Here is a 19,424-nt window from a genome sequence, read left to right on the forward strand (position 1 = left end):
GGCAGTTGTGTCTCGGCAATGCCCAGCTGTGGGGGAGCCGGTGGCGGCGCTGCTGTGGCGGGTTAGGGCTGCTTGGAGGAGGAGGCTGCCGCTGCTGGGAGCCCCCCCCCAGCGGCAAAGGCAGGAAGGTGATGAAAGCAGGCAGGAGGGAGCAAGCGCCCGGCCTGGCAAGGCCAGTGAGTGTGGCAGCGGTGGGGGGAAGGAGGGTGCGGGCGCACGGGGACGGACCCCCCCGGGAGACCCCCCTCTCCAGTTCCCCCCCCCCGTCCTCCAGGCCGGCCGGTGGCACCAACATGGTCAGAGGTGCAGAGGAGATGTGGCCCTCCCGTGCGCGCCAGGCGCTGGCATACGGGGGGCGGAGGGAGGAGAGAAAGGTGTTACGGCAGGAGGAAGGCGCGGGGGGGCTCAGCAATGCTGCAACCCGCACTGCTGCAACTTTTGGGAAACTTTGTTTCCCTTCCCCCCACACGTCTCCAGGCCCCACCGGGAGGTTGGCATCTGCACCTCGCCTAGGGCGCAGAAACACCTCGGGCCGGACCTCCCTCCCCCTTGAGATGTCAGGTCAAAATGGGAAGTATGTCTTGTATTGTGATGGTTTGTTTTAGTTTGAATGCAACAGAAGTCAGTTGGCATCTTAAAGATTAGTAAAGTTTATGGCAACATAAGATTTGTTAGCCTTTACTCCGGGTTTATTTTGCTGCTACAGAGTAAAACGGCTACTCCTGGGGAATTTGCTTGAATAGTAGTTCAAATGGCAAGTCTGTTTATTTTTGCATGCATCCTTTTCCACCTTGTGGTGTGTAGATTTTATCGTTCTATCATGTCTTTGTGCTACCTTATTTTATCATGTCCTTTAATCCACAAATACAAAAGGACTTTATACAGGGTAGTCTTCACATTAATATGGTGACTCGAAAAAAGCAATAGCAGACAGAAGGTAAAGATGCTGTTAGAATTTTATATGTGGGCTATATGTAGTCTTGTGGCTAGCAATCTTGAACAGTTCTCTGCTGAACTTCCAGTTGATTATTGCTGTATGCATGCTGCATTTTGTTGTCTTCCCCCATTCTTTTCTTGCTGTTCTCTGAAGTACTGTGGGCCCTGTTTTAATCGGATACTGGGTAGGTGAGAAGAATGTTGAAGCTGAAAAGGGCGGAAGTTCTTGGGCTGGGACACATTGTGGAATCCTGCAATGAATAAATTGATAAATATAAGTGGAGGTGGTGTATAGTTTGGATGTGTATTGTAGGGCTTGTAAAAGAGGAAGTGAAACAAAGTGGATCCTTGGGTTGAGGAATAAAGTATGGCTAAAATTGGGGTGAGCATCTGAATGAATGCGTGACATATCACCTCTGACTCATCAAGAGTCTAGTGGTTCACTTTGCATGCTTTGAACCCTGAATCTATGCTAAATGTGTAAATAGTTTGAATGATTTCCTGATCTAAGGAACAGAAGAGAATTAAAGCCTGATCAGTTCTGTGAATCTTCCCACCACAGGTTACGTTTTGAGATATCTAAAAGCTTTTCAAATGTATTTGTTGAGTTGGGCTTTATAAAAATGCATTACATTTTGAAATACTGGGGCATAGCATGAGGCTTGGACCACAGTCTCATACACACTTCTTTGAGAGTGGTTACCATTGAACTCATAGGATTTATAACATGCCCAGGACCAGGCTGCTTACATGCATGTTAAAATAAAATCTCTTCTTTTTATTATTTCCAGGGTATATTGGAGGATTTCTGTTAGCACACTGCAGATTATTATTAACTAGTGTAATATTTGAAATGTTTTTAATTTGCAAATAATTTTATTGGATTTGCAGATGTATAGCAATGGGAATTTAGGATTCCCTCTCCCCCGTAGTTGTCTTTCATTTTACTGAAAATCTGTAAGATTATGAAGATTTTGACTGATTCACATATCTGAAGATTATGACTGATTCACATATAGTCATGCTGCTGAATTTCCTACATGTGATTGTATCAAGGATGTGTGTATCTGCAGTCTCATGGGAGAAGCACAGTGTGAACTAGAAGTGATTGCAATGATTCCTGTGATTGTGGTAGTGCTTTTCTGTGTAAACTGCCTGTCAAGTGTATGCCAGTCTACACAGTGCTTTCTTAGCATGGTTGTAAACATGTGAGAGCCAGAGGACTGGCATATGTGAATTTGGTTATTCATATGAAGGAAATGCAGTACTTGTAACCAGTGTTCCCGCTAAGCTGAGTTTGTGTGAGCTAGCTCATAGTTTTTTAGCCTCTGGCTCACAGATTTTTGTCTCAGCTCAGGAAGGATGGCTCCAGTGCAGACTAATTTATGCAGCAGCCAAATTGCTTGCTCACAACTTTAATGCTGGTAGCTCACAAAGTAGAAATTTTGCTCACAAGACTCTACAGCTTAGAGGGAACATTGCGAACTCCTCCCAAGGCTATGTTCTGGAAAACATTTTTTTACTTGGAAATGTTTTTTTTAGAATTATAAACTGTAGTTTATATAGCCAGTTTGTTGACTGCATAACCTGCAGCATCAGACCTGTTTCATTTGTTGAATCATGAAAGTGCTTAATTTGTGAGCAAGTAATTTCATTGTTGTTTGCTCTAGGTTTCAAATAAATGAACAGCCACGATATTGTGGGTGTACTTGTATAATATCTTTAAGTGTTTCGATTGAAGTCTGAAAAATCCTGAAAATAAGTGGTTCAGCTAGTTTTTATGAAGTTTATGAAGACCCATATAGAATGCATTACAATATTCTAGCCTTCGTGTCCATAATGTGGCCAGATCAGTTGAATCAAGGTAGAGAGCTGTCTTCCAAACTAAGTGAAGTTTAAAGAATTCCTTTAGATAGAAGCTTTTTTTTGTGTGTAAACAGCATTTCGGACAAGCTGTAACTATAATAAAATTGTTAACTAGTGGAGAAATCCTCAAGATTTTTTTTTTGTGCAACATAATTTATCTTCATAATATAAAGATAAGATGCCTTTTAATAGGCAAACAATTATAAGGCAAATAGGCAAAATGTCTTTTTAAACTATGTAAATGAATGGAGATCTAAGATTACTTTTCAGGAAAAAATGGCTACGCAAGGCTTTATCATTCATGTCCACTTTATGTGTATTTCATCAAGCACTTCCTAATTTAAGAGATTCAATGACATTTTCTCTTGTGGATCAAGAATTGTCCTGGAGCACTTGCCTCTTAAGTGTCCACATGATGCCTCTTTAATAAAAACTACAGGTTTTGTTTTGTAGATAGGTTCTTGTAGAAATGTACTCAAATGGAAAGTACTCTAAATTTCATGACTGATGTCTGTAGCTGCTCTAGACTAGAGGAGACACAGTCATTAATGTGCTTAGGTCTACATATAATAAAATGAAAGTCAGTTGGAGCAGTTCAGTGTGTCTTGTAGGAATTTGTCTTCACTCGGCTTCATGCAAGGCTGCTTCATACAATGTACTTCACCTACATGGTAGCAAGAGGAAAACACATATACAATGGTGTAATAATAATGCACACATCGTCGAAAACTTCATCATATGCACAGGTGGCAAAATAAGCATTTATGGTGACTTCACATATAACACTATACATTGTCTTCTCCTGTGCTTGCGTAGTTAAAATGTCATGTCAAAAATGGTCTTCATGTAGGCTCAGCATTTGGGCTGATACTGATGAGCTGCAAGAGCTCTATTGTTGAATCACCAACATTTTGGTCAGTACTTTAAAGCAATTATTGAGTGCTGCAAATTGGAATGGTGATACTATGGGAAGGTAGTTTAAGGGTGGATAGCTGTGTTAGTCATAACTAGGAGCAAGATTTGAGTCCAGTAGCGCCTTAAAGACCAACATGATTTCCACTCAAGAGTCAAAGCTCTCTTCATCAGATACCTAATGAAGAGAACTTTGACTCTCAAAAGCATATACCCTGAAAACAGAGAGATGGTGTCTTTCACCCTTTCCCTCTGCTGCTTTCTCCATTTTACATTCCTCTTCCCAGCCTGCTTTAAACTGTTGGGGGGGGGGATATCAAAACTCCTTATCTGGATGTTCTTGACACAGGCTGGCCATCAGCTTGTTTGATGTTGAAAGGCCAGTTTGATGTGCTAAAGGGATAAGGAACTTCCAAATTTTAAGTGTGAAAGATGGCTTTTCTTTTAGAAATTAGTGCTAGTGTTGAGCAAATTGTAAATTCTCTTGCCCTTCATTGTTTGTTTCAAATGCTACTAAGGTTTCTTCATTGAGAGTCTGTATAATGTAAGTATCAATTGGCTAAAATTGAGATGATAAACCAAAAATTCATGACTTACTTAACTGCCCTATAAATTGCACACTAAGGCAAGATAAGTTCTAGGCAACACAATATCAAAATCTGAGGACTGGGTGAAAGCGATAAAGATGATAAGGCTTGGTACATTGAGTTATGTGCAGAGCAAGTAATATGTAAGAAAATTAAATAAAATTTTCTCAAACTTAAAGCCCCTTGATCTAGAGAGGGGATGCTTCAAGAGAATGTAATCAGTATCCTTGATCAATTTCTAGTATTGGCAGATTCCTTCCTTGTTAGTTACACTCTGGACATCCAAGCTAATCCAGTATGCTTGAATTCACTGCTAATAGTAATCAAATGCAATGCTTATCAGGCTTGCTGATTCTGTTAGTTGAATGTTCATGCGAGTTTAAGAGTTTTACATAGATGTGCTTTACTATACAGTATTTTGTGGTATAGAAACCTGTTGACAGAATATGACTGAGGTAATGGTTAGCCACTTGGGAAACTGGTGGGGTCTGACTTCTATTTAATGATGGATTCTCATGGGAGAAGCACCATATTCGAGTACTGTAGGTTATTGACATGCTTCTGTTCTGATCACAGTTTACAATTTAAATGGCTTAGGCCCTTGGAACAAACCTTCACAGCACTGATCCTCTAGTTAAAATGCAACTCCCGTCTGTCAGTTTTGCAGTGTGTTTGTGGCGTTATTAATTTATAGTCTTTCAGATTCTAAAAGTTCAGGCTTTGTAATTAATGTGAAACAGAAAACCCTTCTCAGTGCCTTATCTATTATCTCTGAGATAGCTGCAGGCAGTGGGCTGGTGTACAACTTCTACTGAAGTCAACATATTGTACAAACCTGATGTGCTTACTTCTTCTCTGATGCTGGGGTTTGTCCGTCTTGGCACATCTTAGTGCTAGGGATGTAAAACATTAAATGTTTAAACAGTGAGCATTTGTTTATATAGTTCTATAAAAGTTAAATGTTTCCAAGGTGTGGAAAACTGGCAGAGTTACCTGTGCCTTTTAGAATCATCTCTGCTTGTGGAATGCTGGCCTTACTGTTAATCATCTTCACTCAAGACTGATATGAGAGTACATTAACAAGTTAATTTTTCTTTTAAAAATCAGTAGCGAAGCTGGTGTGTATGGGGGCTAGATTGTGAACTTGTTAATGTTTAAACAACTAAAAATTGTGATTGTTTAAAAATTGGCTTATCAAATGAAATTTTCATACCTCTTCAGTGCTCCATACTCTGGAAAAAATAAGTTCTCGTAGTGAAGAAAATAAAGGAGTGGTTATGCTAGAAGATGCTATGGCAGTGAAGACGAGTGAAGCAACAGCTGTTAGTAGGTATTGTAATTGTACTGTGGAGTATACTTTAACATGGAATATACTTTTTCATGGAATAACTATGGAATATACTTTAACTTCATGCAACACAAGTAAAAGTTTCCTTTTCCAATGAGTAGTTATATTTATGAATAGTGTGATGTTTTAGGATGGGTCATGATTGATTTGAGAACCGTAGTATTAAAGTTGTGTGTGGACAAGCCCTTTGTATATAATAACAGTTTTTCTAAGACCCAGTATTTTTCACAAACTGGTGTTTCCAACTTCCTGTTGGAAAAATGGTCTTTCCCTTAAAAGTTACACTTTTCCCCCCATAAAGAGTTTGAGTATATCTGAACTGCGTAGGTCTATGCTGCTAGATTTGTGAAATGCTGAGATACATTCACATTCCCTGCATATTTGTGGTTGGGCTTACGTAAGTCAGTGCTGGCCATGTTGATTCTTAATGGATGTATTGGTTAATTAGTAAAGGAATCTGTAAAGTTGCTCAGTTGGAGCAGAGCACATTTCGGTTGTTTTCTCTTTAATTTATATACTTTTAAGATACAACTGTAAAAGATAAATGGAAGGTTGAAGGAGATACTTTACTGGGCAGAGAAACTAAAGAAATTAAAAATAATTTTCCTTGGAAGAGCTTGTGAATATTGACCTAATGTGCCACTGATGCCAATTCCTGCTTCGTTTATGGTCCTTTGCGTAGCAGTTGGAACTTGCTTGTACCAGAGAATCAAGAAGTGGTCTCTTCCATCCTGTTTTAGCGGGCTTTTTCTTATTTGGGTAGACTTTGTATTCATTAGTAGGTATATCTGTGGGAAGACTCAAGAGTTAATATACAACTTACAGACTTTGTTACAAAGAATTCTTCATTCAGGGGACCTTAATCTCTGCTTAGATTCTAGTCTTCCTCATGATTTTGTTCGCTCTGAGCTTGTCAGTGTGCACTCTTTTTTCTATGTTTCAACTGTGCAGAGCAGTGTGATTTTATAGTAGAACCCATTTTTAATATGGGCAGAATTGAAATCTTTAATGTGTATCTATCTACGCTTAAGAATTTATATCAAAAATTTTCATAACTGCTTTGAAGAAAAACTGTCTGACTCAAGAATTTCTCTCACACCAAATATTCTATGACTGTGTTTGACTTGTAGCAGATAGCACTGTAATGCTTTTGTTGTTATTTTTAGATCAATTAGCTTGTTTCCTCTTGGGAACAGCATAATTGGGATCCATGTGTTTGGATTCTTTTGAAGGACTGATCACATGGCTGTTTTCAACTGATGCAGAATGCTTCCTCCAGTTAGTCTTTTTGATATAAGAACTCTTGTAGCTACTCGGGCCGGGCTCTCAGCAAACCCCAGGCAACAAAGCTCCCGGGGCAGCAGGTTTGATGGAGGACGGAGGTGACAGACCCCGAGCCTTGGGAAGCAGTCCAGGAGACTCTCAAGACTCCAACCCCCTCCCTCCGTGACCCCAAAGACACAGGAGAAACCAGGAGGAGACGGGGCTGGAGGAACGGTCCGGCACGGACACCGTTCCTCAGCCACTGACTCAAGGGGGGCGGGCCCGTTTGAGAGGAAGAGTTAGTTGGAGGGTCCCAGCCTTACCCCCCCAGAGCTGAAGACGCCGAAACAGCGGGCGTCGGCCCCTTTGTCCTTAACGGAAGTAGGCACTCCCCTGCACGTCCCCGCTCAAGGCTAGAGACACGGGGATATACAGGGAGGCGGAACCAAAAGGGGAAGCACCCAAGGGAGTGGAGAGCACGGTAATGGGTAGGTGGAAGAGGCAATGGGCTCAGTAGTAACAGAAAGGGGTGTGTCACTAGGGGTGTGGAGGACAGATAAAAGGAAGGAAGCGGAAGAATGCCAGGGAGCATTTCAGAGACGATCACCCAGCTAAGCCAGAGAGAAGCAGGAGAGGTGATCGATCTGAGGGAGGTGCCTGGGGCGTGACGCAACCTCCAGCCCTTCCATATCTGAGGTGTTCGCTTCCTTCTCAAGTCCCAACACAGTGACTGTATTTACAGGGCTTGGGGGAAACCCGGAGCATGACAGTAGCATTTAGCTGTCATCAAAAGTCCTTTTCCAAACTACTTTGAGACTAGCTTTTCAGTAACTTCCCAGCTGTTCAGCCTGCTAAAACTGTCACAGTCAGTGTTCCCTCTAAGCTGAGTTTGTGTGAGTTAGCTCACAGTTTTTTAGCCTCCAGCTCACACGTTTTTTGCCTTAGCTCAGGAAGGAGGGCTCCAGAGCAAACTGATTTTATGCAGTAGCCAAATTGCTCGCTCACAGCTTTAATGCCAGGAGCTCACAAGGTAGAATTTTTGCTCACAAGGCTCCACAGCTTAGAGGGAGCATTGGTCACAGTGTCAAGGAAAATAGACATGTCTTGTTTAACTTCATCTTTTAAACATTTTGACCGTAATGTGAAGATTTCTCTGTGGGTTTGTTCTGTAGGTTTTAAGGGCTTTGCTGGCAAAGCAACAGATGTATAATAGAAATAGTTGGTACCATTAAAATATTCATGAGTATTAATTAGCGACAGTGAACTGTCTGGAGACATGTTTGATGTCTGTGTTATGGTTCCCTTTATACATGAATCCCAAGAAAATATACTTGCAGCATAAGAATATTGTGCAGAAAAATTCGATCACTCATTACAGCACGGATGACTTCTTGCTGTTATGTTGCTAAATGGCCAAATGTTATCAGAGCCCCTTATTAAGAGCCAGCGTTGTGTAGTGGGTAGCTTGTCAGACTAGGATCTGGGGGACCTGGGTTTGAATCCCCATTCTGCCATGGAAGCTTGTTGGATGACCTTGGGCCAGCCACATGCTCTTAGCCTAGCCTCCCTTACAGGGTTGTTGTGAGGATAAAATGGAGGAGAGGAGAATGATGTAAGTTGCTTTGGAGCCCCACTGGGGAGAAAGACAGGGTATAAATAAGTTAATAAAGTCAGTCAACACCCTTGCACCTATTATCTTGCTATTACTAATATTACTAATATTACACTGACTCAACAAATAATATTGATCATAACCCACTGAAGTGATGGTATAATTAAATGTTCTGCCTGTGCTTTAGGCATGACCTGCGTAGAAGAAAACACATAGCAGTTGAAGTTGCTGAGGGCTTATAGCTCTACTACACTGTGTCTTACTTCATCTTCATTTAAAATGTTGATTTTCTGGTTCTGCAGCAAAACATGGCTGCTAGCGTGACTGTGGGTGAGACTGGGGGCCCTTGTCATCTTAATAGTATTCTGCAGAATAAGTTCTGCCATTCATTGTGTGGTTTTTGCTGTATTTGTTTTGCTGCAGAGCAAAATGTAATTGTGAAGCAGTTTGGCATGCAGTTTGAGAGCGAAGAATATTAAAAATGTTGTCTTGAATTGGACCAGAGGAATAAAACACAGAGTCCTGTTTTTGGTGTGTAATGCAATTATTTATTTTAAAGTTTTTGTGCCTATTATTTATTTATCAAATTTCTATCCTGCTTCCTCTCCTTTGAATGGGACTCAGGACGGCTCACATTTAAAATACACCAATAAGAACAATACGAAGATATAATAAATAATCTTTAAAAATATAAAATGGTTACAAATCTTTCCCCATTAAAATCTGTCCACTATCAAGGAGGGTAGGATGCGTGGATGGTGAAGGCACAGCTGAAGTATACCATACTAATACTAATGAAGTATATTTATTAGGAACCAGTGCAGCTGCTGTTGGATAGGTGTTCTATGTGCTGAACAGGACACTCCTGTTGGCAATCTGGCAGCTGTGTTCTGGACCACTTGTAGCTTCCATAGTGTCTTCAAAGGTAGCCCTGCATTGAGCACATTACAGTAGTCTAGTCTTGAGGTGACTGTGAATTACTGTGGCAAGGTCCTCCCGAGACAAATTGGGAGTTAGTTGGTGGGCCCGGCGTAGATGGTAAAATGCAGTCTTTGTCATCAAGAACACATATTTGTCAGTGGAGAGCAAGGAATCTAGCCATACACCCAAATTCCTGACTGAGTCAACTGTAGAAAGACAGACCCCATCAAGGATCAGTAGAAGTGGCCACCCCAGTGGTTGAGGCTTCCCCAGTCACATAATCTCTGTTTTAGGACTCTTCTGCATTCTCATTTTCATCACTTGTGTGTTCCTATTGCTTCACGTTTTTTCCCCCCAATGTGTTTTGCTCTCTCTAGTAGTCCCAGAGGGAGCAAAACACATGTGGAAAAGGGGGGGGGGACCCAAAGCAATAGGGACAAATGAGTGACAAAAATGAGAACGTGGAAGAGCCCTTAGATGGATTTAGCATCAACCAACTCTCACCTAGAAGAAGAAGAAGAGATTGGATTTATACCCCGCCCTTCACTTGGAGTCTCAGAGTGGCTTACAAATGCCTTTCCCTTCCCCTCCCCACAACAGACACCCTGTGAGGTGGGTGGGGCTGAGAGAGCTCTGGCACAAACTGCTCTTTTTCAAGGACAGCTGTGCCAGAGCTTGTGACTGACCCAAGGTCACATCAGCAGGTGCAAGTGAAGGAGTGGGGAATCAAACCCGGTTCTCCCAGATTAGAGTCCGCACACTTAACCACTACACCAAACTGGCTCTACACCAAACTGTTACTACACCTAGCCATTCCATCACGGCATTCAGGCAAGCCAAGACTGGAATTCTGGCTACCAGTTGCCCCTTAATTAAGAGGTAGAGCTGGGTGTCATCTGCATACTGATGGCATCCCACTCCAGACCTCCTTACTATCTCCGCCAAAGGGCGGTAATTGGCTAGATGTGAAATAATATTTGAGAGAGAATCGACTCCTGTGGAACTCTACAGGTTAGGGCCCATGGTGACGACCTCACTCCACTTGTGATTATCCTCTGGGACCAGCCCTGGAGGAATGATGAAAACCAGCTCAAGGCCATACACCTCACACCTAGGGAGGCTAGGTGGTTGGCCAGGCTCAAATGGTCTGTTGTATCAAAGGCACCAGACAGATTCAACAGGATCAGTAGCGGCATCCCGCCTGCATCAAGCTGTAACTGGAGATCATCAACCAGAGCTGTCTCAGTCCCGAACCCTGGCTGGAACCTGGTTTGGAAGGGATCTTGGGTAGGTGGTTCATCTAAGAATTCCTGGAGCTGTTCAGCCACTGCTCGTTCAATCAACTTTCCCAGAGTGGAAGATTAGATACTGAGTGGTTATTGGCTAGGTCCCTCTCATCTAACAATGACTTTTTCAGGAGGCGTGTCAAAACTGCCTTCCTGAGGGAGCTAGGGAAAGCGCCCTAGGAGAGTGAGATTTATAATGTCTCCCAAGGCTCCTCCTACCACTTCCCTGGAGGCTTTCACCAACCAGTAAGGGCATAACCCTTGAAGTGCTATTTTGATTTGGGAATGTACAACATCAGTGGTTAAAACTTTTTCTTTTTGGTTGTTGAAAGTGCCATCCAGTCACAGCTGACTTAAGACAACCCAGTAGGATTTTCAGAGCAGGAGACATTCAGAGGTGGTTTACCATTGCCTGCCTCCGCATCACTACCCTGGTGTTTCTTGGAGGTCTCCCATCCAAATACTAGCCAGGGCGCACCCTGCTTAGCTTCTGAGATCTGATGAGATTGGCCTAGCGTGGGCTATCCAGGTCAGGGCATTTTCTTTTTAGGCACTGACAAAGTACTCTTAGTATGGTCAGCATCCTAAAGTGGCTTATCGAAAAAATCACTGTCATGACATGGTGCTGGGGATGAGAGGATTTCCTCCGTTCAATTTCTTTGTCCTGTTGTTCCATTATGACTTGAGTTCTGCTTTTGTTAGGTTCTGTCAAGAGATTAGAATTTTGGGTTATTGGTAAACTCCAAGTTTTGGGTTATTGATAAACTCTCCTAGGGAAAGCAGTGAAACCCGGCTTTGTTGCTTTTCTTCAAGCATCATAGCAACATTCCTGGAGGGCTCGCAAGAGCTGTGTGCTCTTTCCTTGGACATTCCTCCTACCCAGAGGAGGCAGGTGCTCTTCTTCCCTAAGGCTATTAGTGCCAAAAGAACTTGAAGGAGTTGCATTTTGCTTTCCTGTCTGTGTATGGCACCTTCACATGGGCCCATAGAAGAGCTGCCCTCTCCCCACAGATACAATACAACTCTATAGGGTCACATTGTTAGCCAAGTGCAGACATTTAGTAAGTTATTCCTTCTGTTTATAGGTAACTATTTTTGTTTTTAGAAAAACTAAATTTTTCTCATTCTTTTCCACTTCCTCGATGTTGGCAGGAACAATTTAAATTGGGATATAAATGAATGAGTTGGTAAGAAAACTGTTCAAAGAAGATTACAAATCTTATTAAATAAGCAGTGGATTTAGTAAAGAATTTAGCAGCAAAACTTTTGTCTAGCAGAGTATTGGGAAAGATCTTTGCAAGGCTCAGGATAAGCTTTTAAAGAGAGACTATGACTAACTCGACATATAGGAGGAATTGACAATTAAATATGTAAAATAAACTTCTGAAAAAAATCATCCTTCATCATTTTATTAGTATAATGTACTAATTGTAAGCCACAGTTCAATCATGGTGGAGAATTTTACTTTGTGCATAGGAAGCCAACCCCAATTACAGGAGCCAGATTTGGCCATTGCAACAAGTAGTTACTAGATAAAAGGTATCCTGCGCTAGAAAGTTCTGTTGCTTAGCACTGTGCACACATGGAGCAGGGAGTGCATAAACCATGCTCATTCTCACAGTGAATGTATGATGCCTGAATATAGCTGATAAGTGACTGTTCAATATGTTTTTGCTGCTCAGTGCTCATAGTAGCAGAATCCCAAACTTAATTATTTGTCCTTGTTCTTTTGTATTCTGTAGCATAACTAGTTGCTCTATGGGTGTCCATCTCATACTTTGTTCACAGTGCTTATGAGTGAAGCTGCAGCTGCAAATGCCAGGGGACAGTTAAAGGCTTTCTGCATTGAATTCTGCATGCTAATGACAGAATGTAAGGTCTGGACTGGCCCACACAGTCAGCAGAATGAGGCGGTTGACTTCTGATGTGGTTAAAATGGGCTATCCCTAATAACGCAGAAAACAAAAGTTGTAGCCTTCCCAAGAAATATGTTGATGTAGTTGTTTATTAATCAAGTTGGTATTGTTGTTAATCATTTTTATTATTTATAATTGTTGTATTTTAAGTTCATGCTGATATCCAAATAAAAAAAAAAATCAGATTTACAATGTAATTACTATGCTAATACTTTTTGTCTTGGAGATGTCTGCTTATAACACTGTATTGATATGTTATTGTTTATATGAAAATTAATTAAAAATTCTATATAAAACAAATGGGATATCCCAAACTGCAAGAGGGGGGAAACTATGTTTTTAATGCCTCCCCATGTAAAATGCTTGTTACTGAATATACATTCTTTATTCTTAAAGTCTGCCATTTGTTGCTGTTCGTGTGCAAGCTCATGCTACTGTGCAAAATAACTAAAATAATTAGGAAACTGCCCAAGCCATAGACTTGGTGGGCCCAGCCTAGGTGGAAAAGACTCAACATATTTAATTCTTAATGTGACCAAATCTGTGGATATTTAAATCCAGAGATTGGAGCCCTGAACAGACAAGACAGTTCTTTCTGCAAGTCTAAGAAAAGCCCCAGGTTTACAGAAAAATCTGAAAGCTAATGATGATAATAATAATATAAGCGGCAAGTGTAGTTTTAAGAAACAAATGCCCTCTGTGACCGTTTCTATGCAATCTCAACAGTATTGCCAGCTGAAGCCTTGGTTTCTGTAAGTAAAAGGTGGGGGTAGGGGCAGGGTCTTTGAGGGAGGACTCAGTGGGACCAGACCCAGTAGGAGCCATTAGTCAACTTGCTCATCTTACCCGGGCTTGGCTGCTTGTTACTATTCAACAGCAAGCCACAAAAGCCAGTGTGGTATAGTGGTCAGAGTTTCAGATTAGGATCTGGGAGACCTGGGTTCAAATCCTTACTCTGCCATGAAATCTTGCTGGGTGACCTTCAGCAGTTATACACACTCAGCCCAATCTATCTCACAGGATTGTTGTGAGAATAAAATGGAGGTGATTAGAAAATTGGAGTGGCTTTCGGTCACCATTCTGGAGAAAGATGAAAATGGGGCCCAGGTAAAACTAGGTTGGTTGGTAGGTGGGAAGAACAGTAGAAATTAAAGGCTATGGGGGTTGCAGGGAAAGTAGAAATAGTATGGGGAAGGGGATATAGGGGGAAAGACATTCAACACTGCACAACTGTGTCTAGCTCGGTGGCTGGCACTGTGCAACTTGGCCATATTTTTTCTGGGTAGAGGCTACCAGGAGGAGGGAGAGAAAGCTGAAGATGGGGGGCAGATAAGGGTAGGTTTGCTTGGTAGATGGAAGGACAGAAGGAAGCAGGAAAAGGGAGAGGCAAGGGAGACTTTCAGGGAAAGGAAGGAGGAAATAGTGGGTGAGGAGAAAATGAAATGCCTCCCCCACATGTCCTTGCAGCTTCCCAAGTAGTCCTGTATATTAGCCTCTTGAATGACTAAGGGAAGCATGCAAAAAAACCCCCAGTATTAAGCATATCTTGAGATGCAAGTATTTGTTTAACCAATTAACAAATACTGGCCTGAGTTTCTAGTAGATAAGGATTTCTTTATTTTACCTGTTTAAGCTGAAGAGCAACTATAAATACCTCAAGTTGTTAAGCTGTTGTAGGAATAAGATAAGAGTAACTTTATATCTGGAGGAATTGAGGTCCTACAAAAGAATAAATGAGCAGAGATAATGTCTTGTTTAGCCATGGGTGTGTTGTAGTTATAACACTGTGGCGAGTGAGAGGTCTTGGCTGAAGAGCATCATGCTGAGGAAGGGAGAAGCATTCTCTGTAATAGAAACCAACAGCTGTATTTTCTTGCTCAGGTAGGTGGTGGTAACATCAGTGAAGAATCTATCATTAGAAAGATAGTTGGGCTAATTACTTCATTTGCAGTAATATATTGATAGGAGAAAGTTCGCCTGTTGAATTTCTTCCTGCCAGATAGAGAATTAAAAGGCAAGGTTTTTGGTCAACATGTAGGGGTCATTTTGAAAAGGCAAAGTAGAATCAACCAGCCTCTTTTCTTTTCCTCCCCCATTTCTTCTCTGCTGCCAAAAATATCTTTTTTCCCCATGAGGAAGATGCACTTGCTTGGCCAGCCTTTTATGTGGCACCCACTTGGCTCATAAGTTCCCAAGTCTGACACAAGAACTTCCTTTAGGGTCAAAACGTGGCTTCTCTGTGCTATAGAATGCTTGGATGGCAAATGTGATGTATAACTCTAGAACACATGTAATTGCTAATAAGATCTTTGTGCCTTGCTTTTTAGGGCCACTGAACTCAATTTCCTTTCCCCGACACGAGGAGGAGTACCTTCAACTGACAGTAAATTGTCGCCCATGCCTTTTAATCTTTGGCCAGAACTGTAATGCCAAATGCCAATTGCTGAACATGCTTTTGGGAGAAAGACTGCTTCCCACCAACAAAGTTAGCAGTGAGGAGAACTGTAAAAGACGTCGAATTCACTTCAGATATGGAAGACAAACACGGATTAGTTTGGCTTTACCAGGACAGTATGAACTGGTTCATAATTTGGTAGCTCACCAAGGTAGATGGGAGACAATACCTGAGGAGGACTTAGAAATCCACGGGGATAATGAGGATCTGGCACACCAGATTGCGGAGCTCGAGGTGACACTGAACCACACGTTACTGCAGGTACTAACATTCTTATATGTTCTTGCTTGAATTTCTGACAGACTGAGCTTTGTTATGAAGCATTGTTACATTGTACTGTAGATTGTGATAGGCAGAATAAATCCTATATAAAACCCAAGAAGAGCCCTGATGGCAGTGTGGATTGCATTCCTAAATATTATTTGGAAAGAGAATTATATGCACTTCTGCATCACTCTTGCCTTTAAGAAGTCTCTTCTTCTCCATTGTAAAATCAGGACTTGGAGGGAGCAACATATTGTAAAAAAAAAATTGAGTGGGAGGATAGTGCTTAACCCTTCCCCTTCCTGATATGTTTCCTTCATCATCCCCCTCACCTATTGCTTTTTTTCAGCCCAATTTTCAGTTCAGTTACTGTATATTCTTGTACTGTCATCAACTTGGATTTTCACAAGGATGAAAATATATGTAATGTAAAACAAAGTTTAGAGTACTTCCCAGAGCCATGTGACAAGGCAAGATTAATTGAACACTGGCTTGTCAATTAGTCCTGCTCTCCTATCCTGCTTCAGAAGGCCCCCCCCCCCCCAAAAAAAAACCCCTGGCTTGTCAATTATTAGTTCTGCTTTCCTATCCTGCTTCAGAGAGTTCGCCCCCCAAAAAAGTACGAAACAGTTTCAAGGATTAAGGGGGTGTTGGGAGGAGAAAATACTTCCTTATGGCATTATGGAGGGCCCTTTGGACAACTAGCATTTTATCTTTATTTTGTTTAGTATTGATTTAGAACATCTTATTGTCTCCTTTCCACCCAACATAGGCTTCCCAGGTGAACAAACTTTAAAGTAGACTTTTAAGTAGACATGTTAGAATACACAAGCTAATTAAAACACATGAACAGGAAGAAGGGTCACTTTGAAAACACCAATTGAAACAGGTGCCTTCACCTGCTGGCAGTGGTTGAAAGGGACAGCCATAATCTCCCTGAGAAGGGATTCTATAATTTTGATGCCAGGACTGAAAAGGCCCTTTCTTGGGTTGCTACCCATCTTGCTTCAGATGCTGAGGGCACCCAACAAAGGGCCCCTGTAGATGGCCAGAGTAATCAGATAGGTTCAGTTGGCCTTATAAAATATTAAGATGGCCTTATAAAACCAAGTAGATTGGATAAAAGGATTAGATCTTGAATACTGTAGTACAGCAATGCTTGAAGAACAGGGGTTTCTAATCCCCTTCTTGCTGCTGATGTCCATTGACCCCCCCCCCCCGATTCTGGTCTGGGAGCTGGGCAGGGAACCTCACAAACAGTATGAAATGCAAAGAGGGAATTTGAAGTGTGCAAGATTGCTTTCCTTCTCTGCCCACATAAGTGTCATTATGCTGAGGAACACTTTTATGTCCAACCCTATAGACTTGATTTAGCAATCAATAGACGCAAGAATTACTGATCTTTCCTGCAGTCTGTTCCAACCCCAGAAAAGTTTATTCCCAAGGTTACAGGATCTCCCTGGATTAAGAGCCCTGCAGGTTGGGAGGCTATGGTAGAGAGAAGGAAGAAGGCAATGAGTACAGCTCTCCCTCCCTCCTTCAGCCTACTAACCCTTGTACCCATTAACTCATGCAGGTCCTATGACTCCAGAAATAAATTTTCCTAGGGTTGGAAAAGACTGCTGGGTAGAAGGAAACTTGAAACATTCTGGTGCTCTTAGTGCTTATGAGGGTCAAGCTATCAAAATAAGTTATTATAAAAAATACAAATATGTATTACTAGGAATAAGGCTCGTTGTGGAAATGAATACGACAAGCTCTAGAAAGAGGCTCTGGGAGAGTGCCAATGTGCTGGGGCGACCTCAGCAGGGTATAATGGCACAGAGTCCACCATTTTCTCCAGAGGAACTGATCTCTGCTACTGCTGAAGAGCAGTTGTAATTTTGAGTGATCTCCACCCCTCACCTGCAGATTGGCGACAATTGTTACCCAGGAGGGAATGGCTGGTTTGGAGGGTGGAGTCTATGGCATTGTACCTGTTTGAGGTCCCACCCCTCCTCAAACCTCACTCTCTCCAGGTTCCATCCCTCAAATGTCCAGGAATTTCCCACCTCGAGTTGGTAGCCCTGTCTCCTTCCCAGCCAATCATCAACCTACCTTTATTTCCCCCTCACTCTTCAGCTTCCCATTTCCCCCCCACACACACCTGTAGCCTCTTCCGTGCTCTGAAGCCTTGACTGCCACAGAGTCCACCATTTTCCCCAGGGGAACTGATCTCTGCCATCTGGAGAGCAGTTGTAATTCTGAGTGATCTCCAGCCCTCACCTGGAGATTGGCAACAATGGTTTTCCAGGAGGAAAAGTAGTCTTTCTCTGCAATGGGGACCAAAGCAGCTTACATCATTCTCCTCTCCCCCTTTTGACTTGCACAACAACCCTGTGAGGTAGGTAAGGCTGAAAGTCTGTGACTGGTCCAAAATCACCCACTCAGCTTCTGCAGCAAGAACCTGGATCTAGCAGACCCTGCCCTGAAACACTGACTGCTACGTCTAGGGCAGCCAGCCTACAGGTGGAGCCTGAATATCACCAGGTATCACAACTGAACTCCAGGCAACAGATCTCCCCCCCCCCCCGAGAAAATAACTGCTTTGGAAGGTGGCCTGTATGGCATTCTGTTCAGCGGAGACCCCTCCCCAAAGCCTGGCCTCTCCCCTCCCCAAAGCCTGGCTTCCATGGACTCTACCAGAAAATCTCCAGCTGGCAACCCTAGTCAGGACTGGCCCCAATGAGTTCCTCACAAAGGCCTGCAAAGGGTTTCCTTGCTTTGTCTGAACCAAGCTTGGTTGCCTACTATGGTGAAACAGGCTCCAGTTTACAACTCAGCTGCTTGCCTCCTACCCTTGTCCCGTGGGCGTATCTCACTCCTTAAATTCGCTGCCACCACTCACGGAATCGTCACTGCCTTTTTAGAGGGACAGTGAGACCCTTCTGGCCAAATCTCCGTATTTGGAGATGGAATCCCCAATCTTTGGGGGATCCCTGGAAAGTTGGCAACCCAAGGGTTTGGCCTTTCCTGGCTTCCCTGGGCTACCCCCTCCCTTTGGTATTGGCACTGAACACAAGCTAAAACAAGAAGTTTTGGGCTTGGTTTTGTGTATTTCAACCAGATATGTATTTATGTTATATAGGTCAGCTAATACAGAGCTGCTCAAATGGTTTTTGAAAAACCAGTGACAAAGATCTCTTTGTTAGACTCCAGATTCATCTAGGTCAAATTGTATGAAAACAGCCACCCAAATTGGGTAGGAGTAGAAAATTAAGATGGAGTTCTGTTGGAGAGGGGAAAGACTTGGAACCCTCTCTCTTTTAAAATAGAATTTTAAAGGATGTTAATATACTTCTCACACCAATATGGAAACTTGACTGCATTATCATTGGGGAAAACACTTTGCTACAGAATCTTCTGTTTTAAATTAGAACTGGGAGAGGGGCATCAGTTAAGTTGATTTCAAAACCTATCCATGCCTTACCTTGTGTCTGAGACAGCTTACAGAAAAGATCAATCTTTTCTAGAGTTTAAAGAAACATATAGTTCAAGGGAAATGTTAATGTTCTTACAAAAATCACTCGTGCACCAAGAGTCATGAGGATCATTATTTAAAGCTGCTGTTTCATGCACCCTGCAAACAGTGAAGAAGATACGCAGTCTCTCGCATTGTGTGAGGTTACAATTTGGACACCATGCACTCACAATTTGCTGTAGTCTTTCAGTCTCCAGGCCTTCTTTGTCTGAAGGTGTGGTGGCATCACTGAAGCTGGTATGAGTGCTATATAAGAGTTTAATAAGATCTTGTCTAAATTATAAAATTAAGAATAAAAAATGCCTAGTGAAAGGAACTGATGCATCTAAAGAGTTGTTTTGGAAAGAAATTATGAGATGATTTACAGATCTCAACTAGTTATGAATGGACTGATGAATGCAATTAGAAATGGGCAGAATGATGCATTTCTGATGAAAAATAATTGGGAAGACGGATTGGAGACCTTGGGCAGTGTTCCTGTGCAGGTTAAGAGGAGCAGGATTCAGCCCTTCTAATCCTGAACAGTATTGGCTCTTGA

The 19,424-nt window shown here is 42.2% G+C and overlaps 1 protein-coding gene across 1 annotated transcript in view; it reads left to right on the forward strand.

Annotated features, from left to right (window-relative positions):
* DSTYK (dual serine/threonine and tyrosine protein kinase) overlaps positions 1-19,424 on the forward strand; it is a 65,038-nt gene that overhangs the window by 1,372 nt on the left and 44,242 nt on the right. Inside the window, exon 2 of the mRNA XM_015419342.1 lies at positions 14,975-15,363. Coding sequence (XP_015274828.1) covers positions 14,975-15,363 — 389 coding nt within the window. The remainder of the gene's footprint in view (positions 1-14,974; positions 15,364-19,424) is intronic.

The sequence above is a fragment of the Gekko japonicus genome, unplaced genomic scaffold (genome assembly GCF_001447785.1).
Source record: "Gekko japonicus isolate JY-2015 unplaced genomic scaffold, Gekko_japonicus_V1.1 scaffold276, whole genome shotgun sequence".
NCBI classification, from domain to species: domain Eukaryota; kingdom Metazoa; phylum Chordata; class Lepidosauria; order Squamata; family Gekkonidae; genus Gekko; species Gekko japonicus.